General features: G+C 50.2%; 1 protein-coding gene across 3 annotated transcripts; it reads left to right on the top strand.

Annotated features, from left to right (window-relative positions):
- The first annotated feature begins 446 nt into the window (after positions 1–446).
- LOC121622066 (MAP/microtubule affinity-regulating kinase 3-like) lies at positions 447–17,623 on the top strand. Of its 3 annotated transcripts, XM_041958886.1 has the most exons (19): positions 447–983; positions 3,497–3,682; positions 3,810–3,863; positions 5,417–5,465; positions 6,024–6,089; positions 6,263–6,333; positions 6,615–6,671; positions 10,441–10,575; positions 11,210–11,311; positions 11,589–11,708; positions 12,085–12,184; positions 12,408–12,520; positions 12,597–12,732; positions 12,815–13,014; positions 13,636–13,733; positions 14,776–15,048; positions 15,505–15,549; positions 15,883–16,264; positions 16,575–17,623. In XM_041958886.1, the coding sequence occupies exons 1-18, from the start codon at positions 933–935 to the stop codon at positions 16,250–16,252; spliced, it is 2,226 nt and encodes a 741-aa protein (XP_041814820.1). In that variant the 5' UTR covers positions 447–932; the 3' UTR covers positions 16,253–16,264; positions 16,575–17,623. The 3 variants fall into 3 exon arrangements, with proteins under 3 accessions (XP_041814820.1, XP_041814821.1, XP_041814822.1); XM_041958887.1 differs by lacking the exon at positions 15,505–15,549; XM_041958888.1 differs by lacking the exons at positions 447–983; positions 3,497–3,682; positions 3,810–3,863 and adding an exon at positions 4,052–4,312.
- Positions 17,624–17,966: the final 343 nt, after the last annotated feature.

The raw sequence follows: 17,966 nt of genomic DNA on the forward strand, positions 1-17,966 counted from the left end.
ATCGGCTTTGGTTTAGCAAAGCCTGTGAAACAGCGGAGCACATTTAAAATAGAAATATTTTTTTAAAAATACCCAGCTGTAACTCCAGTTCTCGGAGTATGTGAGTAGCCCTCAAACCACAAGCCCAGCCAGTCCTGGTTGTGTTGCCGAGTTTCAAAGGACGACGAGCGATGCTTGCAGTGGGGCTTTACAGGGCGAGGGTGCCACCCCCTGTTGTACCCTCGAGAGGGTAAACCACCAGTGAACTCCACTTTAGAATTATTATTCATCAGTGAGCAGACTTTTGTGTTTTATTAGCCGTGAAACGATAGTACTGTACCATCCAATCCTTTCATCCAGTCACCCTAGCAACAGCAAACGCCGCCGCTCGGCCCGACTAACCAATCACGCCACACGTTACGCGTGACGTCACCACCGTCAACGCGCTGGGTTTGGTTGGTCGTCCATCTTGGCTGTGGCTAGCGGAGCGGCTAGCAGAGAATATCTCCGAAGAAGATGAGGAGAAGCTGAACAAACCGAACCGCCGCTGAGCTAAAGGAACCGAGACTGTCGCTCAGACCGGACCCGACTCAGAGACCAGCTGACAGACCTGGAGTCGCTCTGGTCCCAGAAACACACACACCCGGTCCTGCCGGGCGGCCACGGGCTAGCCGGCTAACTTAGCCAGTAAAGAGGAACTGTTGCTCCTGTTCACTTTGGATCTATGTCGGTTAAAAACTGCCGGAAAAGAAGTCGAGCCGAGCCCAGCCGGGCCAGATAACACTCTGGTTCCGTCGTCAAGACTGGAAGTAGTGATGCCGGGTGATCACCTGCTCCGATAAAGCCATCCTGAAGTTAAACCAATCTGCACACGGTCCGCTAAGTTTAGACAGGTGTTCTGTGGCGGACAGGCGGCTTCATGACCGAACCTCCCTCACACTGACCCGGATAATATGTCCACCAGGACCCCCCTGCCGACTGTCAACGAGCGGGACACCGAAAACGTGAGTTCATCTGAGTATTCAGTCGTTTTATTTGTTGTTGTGTCTGTTACTTTAGCGTTTGAACTCGTACGAAAGTAACTAAAAGTCATACATGACAAACCAAAACAAATACATTTATCCTTATCGTGAATAATTAAAGTTGCCCCCCTCGTGAAGGCTTTTTGTAAGGATTTTAAACGCTTTTGTGGATTTTATGGTTTAGAGTCATTAGTGTGGTTCAAGTGTATGCAGGAGGATTTCCAGGTGTTTGTACACCGTTTCCTGGCAGGCTGAGGAGGTTTTAGGCGTCAGTGTGGTCAATGGGAAAACCACTTCAGAGGTCCACTTCTCTCTGAAGAGGTCCCAGTGGGCCTCTGGGAGGTTCACAGGTGTCTTGAGACAGTTAGCACTGTCTTTCAGAGTATTCCAGGTGTCCGTATAGATATTGAAGTGCTCCTGTTGTTGGTCCAAGGGATCCTTGGTGACACCGAAGGTTCAGGCATCTCCAGGATCCCCAATAAGGTTTCCGGGTGTTCTTGAAAAGTTTTTGAAGCATCTAAGACTGTCCCAGATGTGGAAGAGATTCAAAACCTCATTGAGAAGGTTTTTAAGGTTATTGAGAGAGTTCCAGGATCTTTGATAAGATATGAGTTCATCTATCAGGGTTCCAGGCATCCTGTCACACACTGTGATACTCGATTCTTGGGTCCTGGGGGTCCTGGGGCTTCTTCAGGGACAATGAGAGAGGCTCAGGCATTCTCAAGGAGGTTCAAGGTGGTCTTGTCAAGTTTTGAGGGCCTCGAAGAGAGTTCCAGGTGCAAGGGAACATGTGTCAGTGGATCCAAGCACATTTTTGGAGGAATCAAAAGCTTCTTCAGAAGATTTGTAGGGTCATTGACGAGTTTCCAGGTGTCCTTAAGGAGGTATCACTGTCATTGCCAATAAGTATGTGGCAACTGAAAGGGTTTCAGGTGTCCTGGAAGATGTTATGGTGTTCCTATAGTGATTGTTAACCAGCCCGAACTGGATTCCAAAATTGTGGATCAAATTGAGGATCAAAGAGAAACTATCGTGTGGTCCCACTATCAAAGCAACTGAATTATCAGTAATCCACCATTATGACCCTATTTCCATTTTGAAACTCGCTGCACTGTTTAACATTTATTGTTTTTTACGTACCTTTTCCTCGTGCCCTTGCTTAATATTTGGTTTTTATTTCAAAGTCTCTGCAGCAAGCTTCAAACTAGTCGACTTCTCAGTCCAATAAAGGAAAAAAAACCTACTGGCATAACTTGAAATAGCAGATAAATACTGACCTGGGATCAGAAGAAAACACAGATCACAAATAAAACATTCAGTAGGCTGCAGCGATGGATGGATGGATTGATGGATAGATACTTTATTAATCTCCAAAGAGAAATTTTCAAAAAATGTGTACTTTTAGCTTTGAAGCCAGTGATTGATGTGACCGCCCCACAGTCGAGGCTTTATTCCACCTCTGTTTGTTTTTAAAGTGCTATAAGTAAAGTTTACTTAAATTGAGTTGAGGCAGAATATCTGAGTCACTCATTGACCGTGGTGTAGTTTAGAGGAGCCTGACTGATAAAATAAACTAAAAAATTTGTTTAAACATTAAACATCAATTAATAATGTATCTGGCCCCCAAGCTGTCTGTCCAGAGAGGGTCTGGCCCTCCGACCAAATCTAGTTGGTGACCCCTGCTATAGTGGGTCCCAGGGATCCTGAGACCCTCATGGGGCCATTGAGGTCCTGTTAAGTTGTGACACCTCTAAGAGGGTCCCATGTATCCTGGAAAAGTTCAAGGGGTCCTTGAGAGGTTTTGGAGGGTAATTAATTGACATTAATTGAGATCGTTTGGCTTGTCTTGGAAGATGTCACAGTGCTTCAAAAGTGGGTCTTGAAGGGCCTTGAAGGACAATTGAGATTTCCAGGCATCATGAAAGATGCTCCAGAAGTCCTTTGGTTAGTTTTTGTCTGGTTTTTGTTTTAATCAAAGTGTCAGCAGTAAATATTCTTTGTCTGTTTTTGTTGATGTAAATAAAACTGGATCAGGGGCAGCTGGGGCTCACCTCCCCTGCTTTTAGTTTGAGGTGTCAGCTGAACAGTGAGAGTGTTTTCTGTGTTGTTATTAAGAATATTCCAGGTAATGATATCAAATCTTTCAGTGACGGGTCAGGTGTGTCGACCTGTCGGACTGAGCCTGCTCCACGTCCTGCTCTGTCATTGGAGGCTGCAGAGCTGGGAGGCGTTCTGTTGTTCAGTCTGAGTGTAGTGTGTGATGTGGAAGCTGTGACTGGCCGGATGTTTCCTCCTGGAGCACATCAGTGTCGCCTGGTCTCTCTAACATCCTGAAATCCAGATGAAAGTTCACCTGCAGTGAATACCTGTAGTTATTCTGGGATGCAGGACAGACTCAGCTGATACACCTGTCTCTGCAGGATGTGAAGATGACCCTGACTGAATGTTAACAGCTCTACACACCGTCCGTCTCTGTGATGTGTTTATCTTCCCAGCATACTTCAGTGGACGATGGTCGTGGTCAGGTGTCGTCCCGCTCTGTCCGCTCCGCTCGCTGTAAAACCTCTTCGTCCGCCACAGACGAGACACCTCACATCGGAAACTACCGACTCCTGAAAACCATCGGGAAGGGGAACTTTGCAAAAGTGAAACTGGCTCGACATGTCCTCACAGGACGAGAGGTGAGACAGACAGACAGACAGACAGACACTTACATACACTACACATTAAAACAACACAAAGTTTGTTAAATTTTATAGATGTGAACTACTGATTTAAAGATGTCAATCATCTTTGTTCTCCTGAAAGGTGGCGATCAAAATCATTGATAAGACCCAGCTGAACCCCACCAGCCTGCAGAAGGTGAGAGACAGTCCGGATGCAGACCGGATCCAGTTTGGTTTGTAGCTGCAGTTCAGACTCGATCTATAGGTTAGCCAAGATGGCGTCACACGATTGGCAACCTGTTGCAGCCGCTTTCACTCATCCTGAGCTTTCTACTCTTCCCTCACCTTACTTTGTTTTTTTTTGCGTCTGGGGTTCTGGAGCACTGGAGGCCTGATTGTTCACACCAGGGATCCACTGATAACGCTCTGCGATGCCACCGAGGAGAGACCAATGTTATAGTCTACTAATATATACTGTTTACGGAAGCACGGCTAACCACGGTGAATCCGGACAAGATCCCTGCATTGAACATTTTCTGATTGGTGAAGGCAGAGCAGACAAAGGAGAGAGGAAGAGGTTGGCGGCATTTGTTAACGATAGAAGGAGTAACTGTCGGCACCTGACAATTAAACAACAACCCCGTGGTGAGGACACTGCGCTGTTAGCTATTAGCACGAGGCCTTTCTATTTACAGAGGGAGGTCTCACATGTTGTCATTGTAGCTGTGTGTATCCCCCCCCCCGTAAACACAGACGCAGCCTTTAATGCCATCCGGTCTGGTTATAAGCAGGCTCACAGACGGTATCACAGACTATATCAGTGTCTGTGTTTAGAATATCCCAACCATCAGGACCCGGCAGTGTTTTTCTAAAAACAACCCAGACTCCCGACATAAAGACTCTCCTCGTGTCTTTAGGTAAAGAGGAGCTGAATAATGTGCAGAGAGGGTTAGGAGGAGAACCAGGGAGGGGAAGTAGACTGTATCTGCTGAGGAGACTCAGGTCTGTTGGACTGCAGGGGGTGTTCCTGAGGACCTTCTTTGAATCTCTGGGGCAGCAGCATCTTGACTGCTGACAGGGCGAGACTTAACAGACTGGTGAAGAGGACCGGCTCTGTCCTGGGAAGCCCCTCCACCCAGTGGAGGTAGTGGTAGGAAGGAGGATGAGGATGATTATCCTTGATGGAGAACATGTCCCATCCCATGCAGGACACTGACAGCACTGACCCCAACCCTGGACTTGTTCAGTGACTGACTGCTCCATTCACAGTGTGTGAAGGAGAGGCACTGCAGCTCCTTCAGCTACAGGCTGCTTCACCGAGAGCCTGCCCATCACTCACTGGCAACAAACTCTGTATATCCCTCAAATCAGACAAAATGATGTTTTAGCTGTCAGACTTCTGTTGTAGGTTAGTCATCAGAGAGCTGAGCAAGTTTTCTTTTTGTATCAAGCAGCCAAAATTAGCATGGTGTGTTTCATTAATGTGCCTCACATGACATCACAAGTCCTTCAACGTGAAGACTGCACATGCACACGTTAAGGTGTGTTCTGCATTAACGAAATGTTCCGCTGCCATAATAATAATAATAATAATAATAATAATAATAATAACAACCACATTTAGAGAAAAAGAGAAAGATGTGATATTACTGTGATAAGAACGAATCATCTGTCAGACTCTAATGCACACCTGTCTGTCTGTCTGTCTGTCTGTCTGACTGCCTGTCTGTCTGACTGCCTGTCTGTCAGCTCTTCAGAGAAGTCAGAATAATGAAGATCTTAAATCATCCAAATATTGGTGAGTACTGTAACACACAAACACATCAGTCTGTCTGTCCTTCTGTCTGTCCTTCTGTCTGTCCTTCTGTCTGCCCTTCTGTCTGTCTGTGTCAGTCTGTCTGTCTATCTGCTGTCTGTCTGTCTGTGTCTGTCTGTCTGTCTGTCTGTCTGTCTATCTGCTGTCTGTCTGTCTTTCTGTCTTTCTGTCTGTCTGTCTGTCTGTGTCTGCCTGTCTACCTGCTGTCTGTCTGTGTCTGTCTGTCTATCTGCCTGCCTGTCTGTCTGTCTGTGTCAGTCTGTCTGTCTATCTGCTGTCTGTCTATCTGCTGTCTGTCTGTGTCTGTCAGTCTGTCTGTCTGTGTCAGTCTGTCTGTCTATCTGCTGTCTGTCTATCTGCTGTCTGTCTGTGTCTGTCTGTCTGTCTGTCTGTGTCAGTCTGTCTGTCTGTCTGTCTATCTGCTGTCTGTCTGTCTTTCTGTCTGTCTGTCTGTCCGTGTCTGTCTGTCTATCTGCTGTCTGTCTGTCTTTCTGCCTGCCTGTCTGTCTGTCTCTGTCTCACCTGTTCGTGTGTCCACAGTGAAGCTGTTTGAGGTGATAGAGACAGAGAAGACTCTGTACCTGGTGATGGAGTATGCCAGTGGAGGTCAGTCACACCTTCATCTTTACCTTTAAACTGGTTCTAATGCCTAAACCAGGTTGACCTGTGTGAGTGTGGATTTACATCAGAACTCTCTGAGGTCAGACCAGGTTTGTGACCTCTGACCTTTATCCCCCGTGTGTCTGCTGGAGGTGACTTTCATCCCTCTCTGTGTGTAGGTGAAGTTTTTGACTACCTCGTAGCTCATGGGAGGATGAAGGAGAAGGAGGCCAGAGCTAAATTTAGACAGGTAACACACACTGCTGGTACCATGGTAACACCCTGAAGGGACCTGCATCCCATAATATGGTGGTGAGCTGGATGAAGAGCCCGGTTCATAAAGTCTCGTCTGTCACTTGAAGTCTTCCGTCTGTATCAGGCCCTGCCTTTGCGCCACGTACACACCATATACTGGTCTGAACCTGTCTAACTCTGCCTGTCTGTCTGTCTGTCTGTCTATCTGTCTATCTGTCTATCTGCTGTCTCCCTGCCTGTCTCCCTGCCTGTCTCCCTGCCTGTCTCTCTGTGCAGATTGTGTCTGCAGTCCAGTTCTGCCATCAGAAGCACATAGTTCACCGTGACCTGAAGGTAACACACTGAACTCTCATCTCATTTCCCAGCTGACATTAAACTTCATGAAAATATGTTGACATCCCTTCTCCTCCTCTGTCCTCCTCCTCCTCCTCTGTCCTCCTCCTCCTCTGTCTTTCTCCTCCTCCCCCTTCTCCTCCTCCTCTGTCCTCCTCCTCCTCCCCCTCCTCTGTCCTTCTCCTCTCTCCTCCTCCTCCTCCTCCTCTCTCCGCCTCCTTCTCCTCCTCCTCTGTCCTCCTCCTCTGTCCTCCTCCTATCTCCTCCTCTGTCCTCCTCCCCCCCTCCTCTGTCCTCCTCCTCCTCTGTCCTCCTCCTCCCCCTCCTCTGTCCTCCTCCTCTCTCCTCCTCCTCTGTCCTCCTCCTCCTCTCTCCTCCTCCTCCTCCCCCTCCTCTGTCCTCCTCCTCTCTCCTCCTCATCCTCTGTCCTCCTCCTCTCTCCTCCTTTCTCCTCCTCCTCTCTCCTCCTCCTCCTCTGTCCTCCTCCTCCTCTGTCCTCCTCCTCTCTCCTCCTCCTCTGTCCACCTCTTCCTCCTCCTCTGTCCTCCTTCTCTCTTCCTCCTCCTCTCTCCTCTCTCCTCCTCCTCTCCCCTCCTCCTCCTCCTCTCTCCTCCTCTCCTCCTCTCTCCTTCTCTGTCCTCCTCCTCCTCCTCTCTCCTCCTCCCCCTCCTCTCTCCTCCTCCTCTGTCCTTCTCCTCCTCCTCTGTCCTCCTCCTCTGTCCTCCTCCTCTCTCCACCTCTGCCCCCCCTCCTCTGTCCTCCTCCTCCTCTCTCCTCCTTTCTCCTCCTCCTCTGTCCTCCTCCTCTCTCCTCCTCCTCTCTCCTCCTCTGTCCTCCTCCTCTGTCCTCCTCCTCTCTCCTCCTCTGTCCTCCTCCTCTGTCCTCCTCCTCCTCTGTCCTCCTCCTCTTCCCCCTTCTCCTCCTCCTCTGTCATCCTCCTCCTCCTCTGTCCTCCTCCCCCTCCTCTCTCCTCTCTCCTCCTCCTCCTCCTCCTCCTCCTCTGTCCTCCTCCTCTGTCCTCCCCCCCTCCTCTGTCCTCCTCCTCCTCTGTCCTCCTCTCTCCTCCTCTGTCCTCCTCTGTCATCCTCCTCCTCCCCCTCCTCTGTCCTCCTCCTCTCTCCTCCTCTGTCCTCCTCCTCCTCTCTCCTCCTTTCTCCTCCTCCTCTGTCCTCCTCCTCTCTCCCCCTCCTCCTCCTCCTCTGTCCTCCTCCTCCTCCTCTTCCTCTGTCCTCCTCCTCTCTCCTCCTCTGTCCTCCTCCTCCTCCCCCTCCTCTGTCCTCCTCCTCCTCTGTCCTCCTCTTCCTCCTCTCTCCTCCTCTGTCCTCTCTCCTCCTCCTCCTCTGTCCTCCTCCTCTTCCTCCTCCTCTGTCCTCCTTCTCTCTTCCTCCTCCTCTCTCCTCTCTCCTCCTCTCTCCTCCTCCTCCTCTGTCCTCCTTCTCTCTTCCTCCTCCTCTCTCCTCTCTCCTCCTCCTCTCTCCTCCTCCTCCTCCTTCTCTGTCCTCCTCCTCTCTCCTCCTCTCTCCTCCTCTCTCCTTCTCTGTCCTCCTCCTCTCTCCTCCTCCCCCTCCTCTGTCCTCCTCCTCCTCTCTCCTCCTCATCCTCCTCTCTCCTCCTCCTTCTCCTCCTCATCTGTCCTTCTCCTCCTCCTCTGTCCTCCTCCTCCTCCTCCTTCTCTGTCCTCCTCCTCTCTCCACCTCTGCCCCCCCTCCTCTGTCCTCCTCCTCCTCTGTCCTCCTTTCTCCTCCTCCTCTGTCCTCCTCTCTCCTCCTCTCTCCTCCTCTGTCCTCCTCCTCTCTCCTCCTCTCTCCTCCTCTGTCCTCCTCCTCCTCCCCCTCCTCTGTCCTCCTCCTCCTCTCCTCTTCTCCTCTGTCCTCCTCCTCCTCTCTCCTCCTTTCTCCTCCTCCTCTGTCCTCCTCCTCCTCTCTCCTCCTCCTCTCTCCTCCTCTGTCCTCCTCCTCTCTCCTCCTCTCTCCTCCTTTCTCTTCCTCCTCTCTCCTCCCCCTCCTCTGTCCTCCTCCTCTCTCCTCCTCCTCTGTCCTCCTCCTCCTCTCTCCTCCTTTCTCCTCCTCCTCTGTCCTCCTCCTCTCTCCCCCTCCTCCTCCTCCTCTCTCCTCCTCCTCCTCCTCTTCCTCTGTCCTCCTCCTCTCTCCTCCTCTGTCCTCCTCCTCCTCCCCCTCCTCTGTCCTCCTCCTCCTCTGTCCTCCTCCTCCTCCCCCTCCTCTGTCCTCCTCCTCCTCTGTCCTCCTCTTCCTCCTCTCTCCTCCTCTGTCCTCTCTCCTCCTCCTCCTCTGTCCTCCTCCTCCTCTGTCCTCCTCCTCTTCCTCCTCCTCTGTCCTCCTTCTCTCTGTCCTCCTCCTCCTCTGTCCTCCTCCTCTTCCTCCTCCTCTGTCCTCCTTCTCTCTTCCTCCTCCTCTCTCCTCCTCTCTCCTCCTCCTCTGTCCTCCTCCTCCTCTGTCCTCCTCTCTCCTCCTCCTCTCTCCTCCTCTGTCCTCCTCCTCTCTCCTCCTCTGTCCTCCTCCTCCTCCCCCTCCTCTGTCCTCCTCTCCTCTTCTCCTCTGTCCTCCTCCTCCTCTCTCCTCCTTTCTCCTCCTTCTCTGTCCTCCTCCTCCTCTGTCCTCCTCCTCTCTCCCCCTCCTCCTCCTCCTCCTCTCTCCTCCTCCTCCTCCTCCTCTGTCCTCCTCCTCTTCCTCTGTCCTCCTCCTCTCTCCTCCTCTGTCCTCCTCCTCCTCCCCCTCCTCTGTCCTCCTCCTCCTCTGTCCTCCTCTTCCTCCTCTCTCCTCCTCTGTCCTCTCTCCTCCTCCTCCTCTGTCCTCCTCCTCCTCTCTCCTCCTCCTCTGTCCTCCTCCGTCCTCCTCCTCTTCCTCCTCCTCTGTCCTCCTTCTCTCTTCCTCCTCCTCTTTCCTCTCTCCTCCTCTCTCCTCCTCCTCCTCTGTCCTCCTTCTCTCTTCCTCCTCCTCTCTCCTCTCTCCTCCTCCTCTCTCCTCCTCCTCCTCCTTCTCTGTCCTCCTTCTCTCTCCTCCTCTCTCCTCCTCTCTCCTCCTCCTTCTCCTCCTCCTCTGTCCTCCTCCTCTGTCCTCCTCCTCTCTCCACCTCTGCCCCCCCTCCTCTGTCCTCCTCCTCTGTCCTCCTCCTCCTCTGTCCTCCTCTCTCCTCCTCCTCTCTCCTCCTCTGTCCTCCTCCTCTCTCCTCCTCTCTCCTCCTCTGTCCTCCTCCTCCTCCCCCTCCTCTGTCCTCCTCCTCCTCTCCTCTTCTCCTCTGTCCTCCTCCTCCTCTCTCCTCCTTTCTCCTCCTCCTCTGTCCTCCTCCTCCTCTCTCCTCCTCCTCTCTCCTCCTCTGTCCTCCTCCTCCTCCTCCCCCTCCTCTGTCCTCCTCCTCCTCTCTCCTCCTCTGCCCTCCTCCTCCTCTTCTGTCCTCCTCCTCCTCTCTCCTCCTTTCTCTTCCTCCTCTCTCCTCCTCCTCCTCTGTCCTCCTCCTCCTCTCTCCCCCTCCTCCTCTCTCCTCCTCTCTCCCCCTCCTCCTCTCTCCTCCTCTCTCCTCCTCCTGCTCCTCCTCCTTCTCTGTCCTCCTCCTCTCTCCTCCTCCTCCTCCTCCTTCTCTGTCCTCCTCCTCCTCCTCTCTCCTTCTCTGTCCTCCTCCTCTGTCCTCCTACTTCTCTGTCCTCCTCCTCCTCCTCTCTCCTTATTTGTCCTCCTCCTCCTCCTCTGTCCTCCTCTCCTCTTCCTCTCCTCCTCCTCCTCCTCTCTCCTCCTCTCTCCTCCTCCTCCTGCAGGCAGAGAACCTCCTCCTGGATGCTGACATGAATATTAAAATAGCAGACTTTGGGTTCAGTAATGAGTTCACTGTCGGTGGGAAACTGGACACGTTCTGTGGTTCTCCTCCGTACGCTGCTCCTGAACTCTTTCAGGTAAAAACACCTTCATTCATTCATTTAAACGAGTTTGATGTTTGCAACTGACATCGGCAACCAGTGATGACATCGCTTGTTTGTCATCAGGGGGAGGTGTACCTGTAAATGAACAACTTCACCTGAAGTGAGCTTAATTTGACAAAGGTCACTCAGCTCCAGCTCCCTCTGTAGACTCTGTCCAGGATCTCACCAGACTGGAGCATCTTGACTCCTGGTTTTCTTCTTTTCAGCTCAAATGTTGCTCATATAAAAAGTGAGAGCTGCTAGTTGGTGTCCATGTTTGTTCTGGTTCTGGTGGTGTTTGTAGGGTCTTCTCTCTGAGGACGTCGTCAGAAGTTTCTACTCCTACTTCCTGACTGTCAAACACATCTTTCTGTTTGTTTGTTTGTTAGCTTTCCATCTTCAGCTTTTTACCAAACTTCAGATTGTTGATTCTGAAGAATTACACATCATCTGTGACGAGCTGACATCAGATAGATCATAGGGTTAGGGTGAGGTGTTTAATGTAGTAAGTAGTCTGTTAATTGGGTCCTAAGTTTTGTGGGATGGTCAGGTGTCTCAGAATGGACAGAAGGTGAGTCCTGAGGTGTGTGTCATGGTGTGTGTGTGTGTGTGTGTGTGTGTGTTTCAGGGTAAGAAGTATGACGGTCCAGAGGTGGATGTGTGGAGTCTGGGTGTGATCCTCTACACTCTGGTCAGTGGATCTCTGCCGTTTGATGGACAGAACCTCAAGGTGAGTGACACGGTAACAGTTTGATATATGGAGTCCCTCAGGGAGGCGTACTGGAGCCTCTGTTCTCTCTGTTAGACCTGACAGACATCTGAAGAATGAGTCCTCACATGATTCAGACACATCAGCCACTTCGCTGTGTATCCAACAGTCTGATGTCTGTCTGTCTCTCTGTCTGTCTGATGTCTGTCTGATGTCTCTCTCTCTGTCTGTCTCTCTGTCTGTCTGTCTGTCTGTCTGATGTCTGTCTCTCTCTCTGTCTCTGTCTGTCTGTCTGCAGGAGCTGAGAGAGCGGGTGCTGCGTGGTAAATATCGTATTCCTTTCTACATGTCGACCGACTGTGAGAACCTCCTGAAACGCTTCCTGGTGTTGAACCCGGGGAAACGAGGAACTCTGGAGGTCAGAACTCGTCATCTGTTCGTTGACTGTTCAGTGTATCGTTGTTTGTGTCATTAATCAGTGCGACAGTAAGAAGGTTGTAGACTCGAGCTGGGATGGTGAGACTGCAGACTGGATAGATTCAGTCCACGGAGACAAAGTCAACGGTTGTTAAAGTCCACAAGTTAAAGCTCCTCCATCGTCGGGGGTCGTTTCTGTGGACAAAAGGCAGTTGGTGGACTGTGATGCTGCTGGAAGAAGAGAATTAGCATCAGTTAGCAACAGCAGCTAATCCTTTGCATTCTCTGTGAATGTGTAAATGTTTAGCATTGATTGATTGATTGATTGATTAATCACTCTGTTGTTATCTGAATGTCATCACATGTCTCCTCCTCAGCAAATCATGAAGGATCGCTGGATCAATGCCGGCTCTGACGAAGAGGCACTGAAACCCTTCATTGAGCCGGAGCTGGACATCAGAGACCAGAAGAGGATCGGTACACACCTTAAATACTTTCTGTGGATCCAGCATTTAGAGTACTAGAACATGTGATGGAGAGATTTACCCAGGTTACACAGAGACCTCTGAGTCCTTCAGTGTCACTGATCGACACTCAGGTTGCAGCTGTGGCATGAAAATTACAACCTCCTGGACTGTCAGAGCTGCCAGCAGCCAGTCAGGAGAAAGGATGTCATGCTCTTGTGCTGTGTGTGTTTCAGACATGATGGTGGGGATGGGTTACTCCAGAGAGGAGATCAATGATTCGCTCACCAAGATGAAGTATAATGACATCACAGCCACCTACCTGCTGCTGGGACGCAAGGCTGCTGAGGTCAGAGGTGTTTCCCACGGTAACAACAGGTGAGCTGAGCAGCAGTCATAGTCACAGTATTGTGTTTGCTCTTCAGGTGGAGGTGAGCGACTCCTCGTCCTCCAGCAGCGTCTCTTTGCTCAAAGCTCGTCCGTCCAGCAGCAGCCAGTCTCCTGCTCACCTCCTGAACCAACACTCCTCCTCCTCCAAGCAGAGGAGGTACAGCGACCAAGGTACACACTGAGGCCAGGACCAGGATGTAATCCAGGTTACATGTACAGACTGCAGACTTTAACTCCCCCCGTTCTCCTCCAGTGTGTCCGGCCTCCTCTGCCGCTCCCCACTCCAGAAGGAGTCAGACGACGGCATCGGCAGAGGGGGAGGTGAAGCAGGAGGTGGGAGGTCAGAACAGGAAGTCCAGTCCTGCGGAGGGAGGAAGTCCTCTGCTGGGGAACGCCAACAACCCCAACATGGCCGATATCCCTGACCGGAGGAAGACATCGGCCACCCCCACCGTGAGTTCACATGTCAGACAGGTGAACACAGGTGTGAAAGCAGGAAACCTTAAACAGGGTTTCAGGTCTATGAACTGTCACTCCTGTAAGACTTATCAGTAGAGATGCATTGCACACACTGTGCACACGTACTTGTACCCATAAAACTACTCGGATACAGCGTGGCGTTCGCCTGTGGTCAGCTGAGCAGGCGGGGGGAGGAGGGGCACTGTCAGCAGAAGTAGAGCAGATGTTAAACTCTGCTCTGCTGGTTGGGTGAAAAGTGTCCTTTAACAAACAGTTTGATAAAACGTGGAAAGAACCAGAACAGTGCAGAGTTCAGGGACAGCTGGAGGAGACCCACCATAGACCCAGACCCTGACCCGGTACACTGGTCCTGATGGGCAGCTGTTAATAACATGTCGTCCTCTCAGTGAGCTGAAGTCTGGCTTTCAAGCCGTCACCTCATCAGAGAAACTGTGTGACCAAAAAGCAGCTCTGGGAATATTTGGCTCTGAGTATGAGCTCCTGTACCTGTACAGGTAGAATGTTTCTTCTTACACCAGCACACACTTTGTTTCTCTTTGCTTCGTGTTTTCTGACTGTCTCTTACTAAATTCTGTTGATTTTGTAAACTGTCAGAGTGGATCGTCCAGCATGACGAGGAGGAACACGTACGTCTGCAGCGAGAGGAACTCGACAGATCGACACTCCGTGGTCCAGAACGGCAAAGAGAACAGGTATCAGCCTGACATTGTTCCCCACTGGAACCGCTTGGCCAGTAGATCCGAGTTAATAAATGAAAATCACTCTTTGTTCCATGATTTAATCATTAATAACTTCGGATGGAACAGTGAGTAATGGCATTTATTTTTGATGAGCCTGCAGACGCAGCCTAGCAGTGCTCACACTATAAGAAATATTTACACTGAAACCCAATCAAAGAGCCCTTTATAGGGATGTCATAATCATCATCATTTTATTGCTGTTATTGTTGTTTTTGTTGCTGTTTTTGTTTTTGTTGCTGTTTTTGTTTTTGTTGCTGTTGTTTTTGTTGCTGTTGTTTTTGTTGCTGTTGTTTTTGTTTTTGTTGCTGTTGTTTTTGTTTTTGTTGCTGTTTTTGTTTTTGTTGCTGTTGTTGTTTTTGTTTTTGTTGCTGTTGTTTTTGTTTTTGTTGCTGTTGTTTTTGTTGCTGTTGTTTTTGTTTTTGTTGCTGTTGTTTTTGTTTTTGTTGCTGTTGTTGTTTTTGTTGCTGTTGTTGTTTTTGTTTTCGTTGCCGTTGTTGTCTGTCCTTGTCAGATGCAAGCAATATTTTGAATAGTGAGGCAGTCCATAAATTTCTGTCTGGGAACATTAAATCGAACGCACCCTTCACACTTTGTGTGTGTAGGAAGTCGCTAACAACACCATCATCTGGTTTAGACCGCTGTCTAGCACTCGACAGCTCCAGTGAAGCTAACGTTAGCTAACGTTAGCCTTAGCTAAACAGACACTGAGCAGCTGAAACAGAAAAGTCTGAACTTTGCACACGTTTGAACCTGAAGCAGTCTGTTATTAGCCGTCTGTTGGACGAGTCAAACTCTGTGGTCACGTCGATATTCTAAGATTTTTATATCAGTACCAAATGCTAAATTTCAATCAGCGGTAACGCAGAAGTTAGCGTAGCATTAATTGTCGCGTCAGACTGTTTGAGATCATGTAGGAGCAGAGCGCTGTCTTTTCGAGGAAGTGTCACACCCCGTCTATCACCCACGTGTAACCTTATGTCTCCTCCCCCTCCAGTTCAGCCACCACCCCCCCTCAGAGGTCAGTGGGCGGAGCCTCCACCCACAGCATCAGCAGTGGAGCAACTCCCCCCGACCGGCTGCGGTTCCCTCGGGGGACGGCGAGTCGCAGCACCTTCCACGGAGGTCAGCTCAGAGAGAGACGCACCGCCACGTACAACGGCCCCCCTGCCTCACCCAGCCTGTCGCACGATGCCACGCCTCTCGCCCAATCACGAGCCAGAGGATCCTCCAACCTGTTCTCCAAACTCACGTCCAAACTCACACGAAGGTACAAACAAACAGCCCGTCTGACTGCACACATTAACATTCAGTAACTACATCAAGACTGAGTTACAGCTCAGACCAGGACCAGGACCTGGACCCTCATTTATCAAACAGGGTGTAGGATCAGGACTGTGTGTATGTATGCACACCTGCAGGCAGCGTTCCCTTTATAAATATAATAAGTCTACCTGGACACCTGCACAGTCATATCCCACCTTCCACACGCCTCTACAGCGTAAGTGGTCGATGCAGAGCACGTCCTGAAGTCCATGAGTGAGGGCAGAGCCGTTGGCCTCTGTCAGGCTGAGAGCTCAGGTCGGGTCAGAACACCTGTCTGCTGCTTCTTCTTCTGCTGTTTGTTTCACTGCTCTGCTCACAAACTTCCAAGCTCATCTTCTGTCCTTCCTTCTTTCTTTCCTTCCTTGTTCCCTTGTCTCCGGCCTCATGTCCTTGCTGCCAGAGGTGTGTCTGAGGTTGAGAGGAACGGGCGTGCTGAGGGGTCCAGGTGAGTTGGACAGGTGTTTTGAAAAGCAGGATGTTAATGCTGTGGAGTGTTGATTATTATTAGAATTTGCTTTATTCTGATTGGCTCAGTTTCAAATCTGAAACCAGTTTTTAATTTTTCTGTATTATTTTAAGTTTTTAGCTGCTTTATGAACTAATGACACTTGTGATGGCAGTGCAACAGACTGAACAGGAGACCACGCCCTCCGCGCTCTGATTGGCTCAGCTGATTTTTAAATCTCTGAATGGAAACAGAAACTGTTCACCTTTATTCATGCAGCTGTTATTAAAATGTAATGACAAGGTGCTCTCTGTCTCTCTCCTCCCCCTCCAGCCGTAATGTATCATGTGATCAGAAGGAGGATGCCGGCTCTCCTGGTGCTCCTCAACCGAAGGAATCGAAGCCCCGCTCCCTGAGGTTCACCTGGAGCATGAAGACCACGTCCTCCATGGAGCCTCAGGACATGATGAGGGAAATCAGGAAAGTCCTGGACGCCAACAACTGTGACTATGAACAGCGTGAACCCTTCCTGCTGCTCTGCGTCCATGGAGACGGACACGCCGACAGCCTCGTCCAATGGGAGATGGAGGTGTGCAAACTGCCCCGCCTTTCGCTCAACGGAGTCCGCTTCAAACGGATCTCAGGAACATCCATTGCCTTCAAGAACGTCGCTTCCAAGATCGCCAACGAACTCAAGCTGTAGAGACGCAGACAGGTAGAGAGAGACAGACAGAGACAGACATTTAGAGACACAGACAGGTAGAGAGAGACAGACATTTAGAGACACAGACAGGTAGAGAGAGACAGACAGAGACAGACATTTAGAGACACAGGCAGGTAGAGAGAGACAGACATTTAGAGACACAGACAGGTAGAGAGAGACAGACAGGTAGAGAGAGACACAGAGGGACAGACAGGTAGAGACAGAGACAGGTGGACATGTTTGTGATGATGTCACTGCCTTGTCTCTCATTGAAGCTGCTGTCTGTCTGTCTGTCTGTCTGTCTGTCTGTCCGTCCGTCCAGGCTTTCCCTCACCTGCCTCCAGTGGACATGAATGACTGCTGCAAAGGATGATGGGACTCGCAGTCCAGTGTTATGAAGGCAACAGGAGCTGATCTGCTGTGATGGACATTTGTTTTATTTTCAAAGACCCTCTGCAGTGACTGAACTGCAGGTGTTTAGCCCCTCCCACCAAATAAATTACTGGGCGGGGTCATGTGAAAGGGGCGAGGTCCTAGAAACTGTGGGCAGGTGATGTGGAGGCAGACAGGTTGAGTCCTGTTTGTGAATGTAAATAGTTTGTCTGACAGAGACACACCTGGTTTTCATGTCCATTGTTTTCTCTTTTGTACGTGTGAGCAGTCAGCTGATCGACAGCTGATCACAGCTGATCACAGCTGAACATCAGCTGATCGACAGCTGATCAACAGCTGATCACAGCTGATCGACAGCTGATCAACAGCTGATCAACAGCTGATCACAGTTGATCGTCAGTTGATCGACAGCTGATCGTCAGCTAATCACAGCTGATCGACAGCTGATCAACAGCTGATCACAGTTGAACCTCAGCTGATCCACTGCTGATCGCAGTTGATCGTCAGCTGATCGTCAGCTGACTGTTGTCGTTGTTTGTTGACTGAACCTCAGGTTCACCTGTGTCTCATTAAACACCTTGAACACAGCACAGCTTCCTGTCTGAACTGCTTGTTCTCTGAATGACAGTGAAACTACAGCAGCCCGGAGGGGCCATGACCACAGTTTGAACAGCTGTCAGCTCATCTTTAGCCGTTTCTGGCTCTTCCTCATGCAGGTGACAGATTTCAGTCTCTGACACTTCAGCTGACCTGAGCGGCACGTGGTGCACGTTGTCATGGTAACAGCACTGAACCAAATCAGCTGCGGCAGTGAAGAATTTGTGTCCATCTGTCAGCGAGGTCGTGTGATTGGTCAGTGAGGGTTGTTTTGATGATGGAACGTTTGACTGTAAAGACTTTTACAGAAAGAAGAAAATGTTTTCTATGGAGAACCTGAAGAACCAAACTTTACGTTTAATTAACAAATAAAATCAATTTTACTGATCGAGTCTTTTTCTGTGAAATGTTTTTGATGGATGAAGGTTGTTAAACTGTTGACGGAGCCCTGAGCGTCCAATCACAACGCTTCTCCTCTAATGACTTCCTGTTACAGTGATACTCGTGTCGTCATGGAGACGTTGTTATGAGGCAGCCGAGTCTGTCATCAGATCTCACTGGAGCTGATCAATAATCAATGACATCAGACATGAGAGCTAGAATAAGTTTCTGTTGACAAACTGGCAGTAGACTGTGTGCGTGCGTGCGTGCGTGCGTTCGTTAAACTGACTGTAATGCGACAGCAGGAAGTTACATCGTTAAACTCTACTTAAAAAGTTTCATT

This window comes from Chelmon rostratus, chromosome 18 (genome assembly GCF_017976325.1).
Source record: "Chelmon rostratus isolate fCheRos1 chromosome 18, fCheRos1.pri, whole genome shotgun sequence".
Classification (NCBI taxonomy): domain Eukaryota; kingdom Metazoa; phylum Chordata; class Actinopteri; order Chaetodontiformes; family Chaetodontidae; genus Chelmon; species Chelmon rostratus.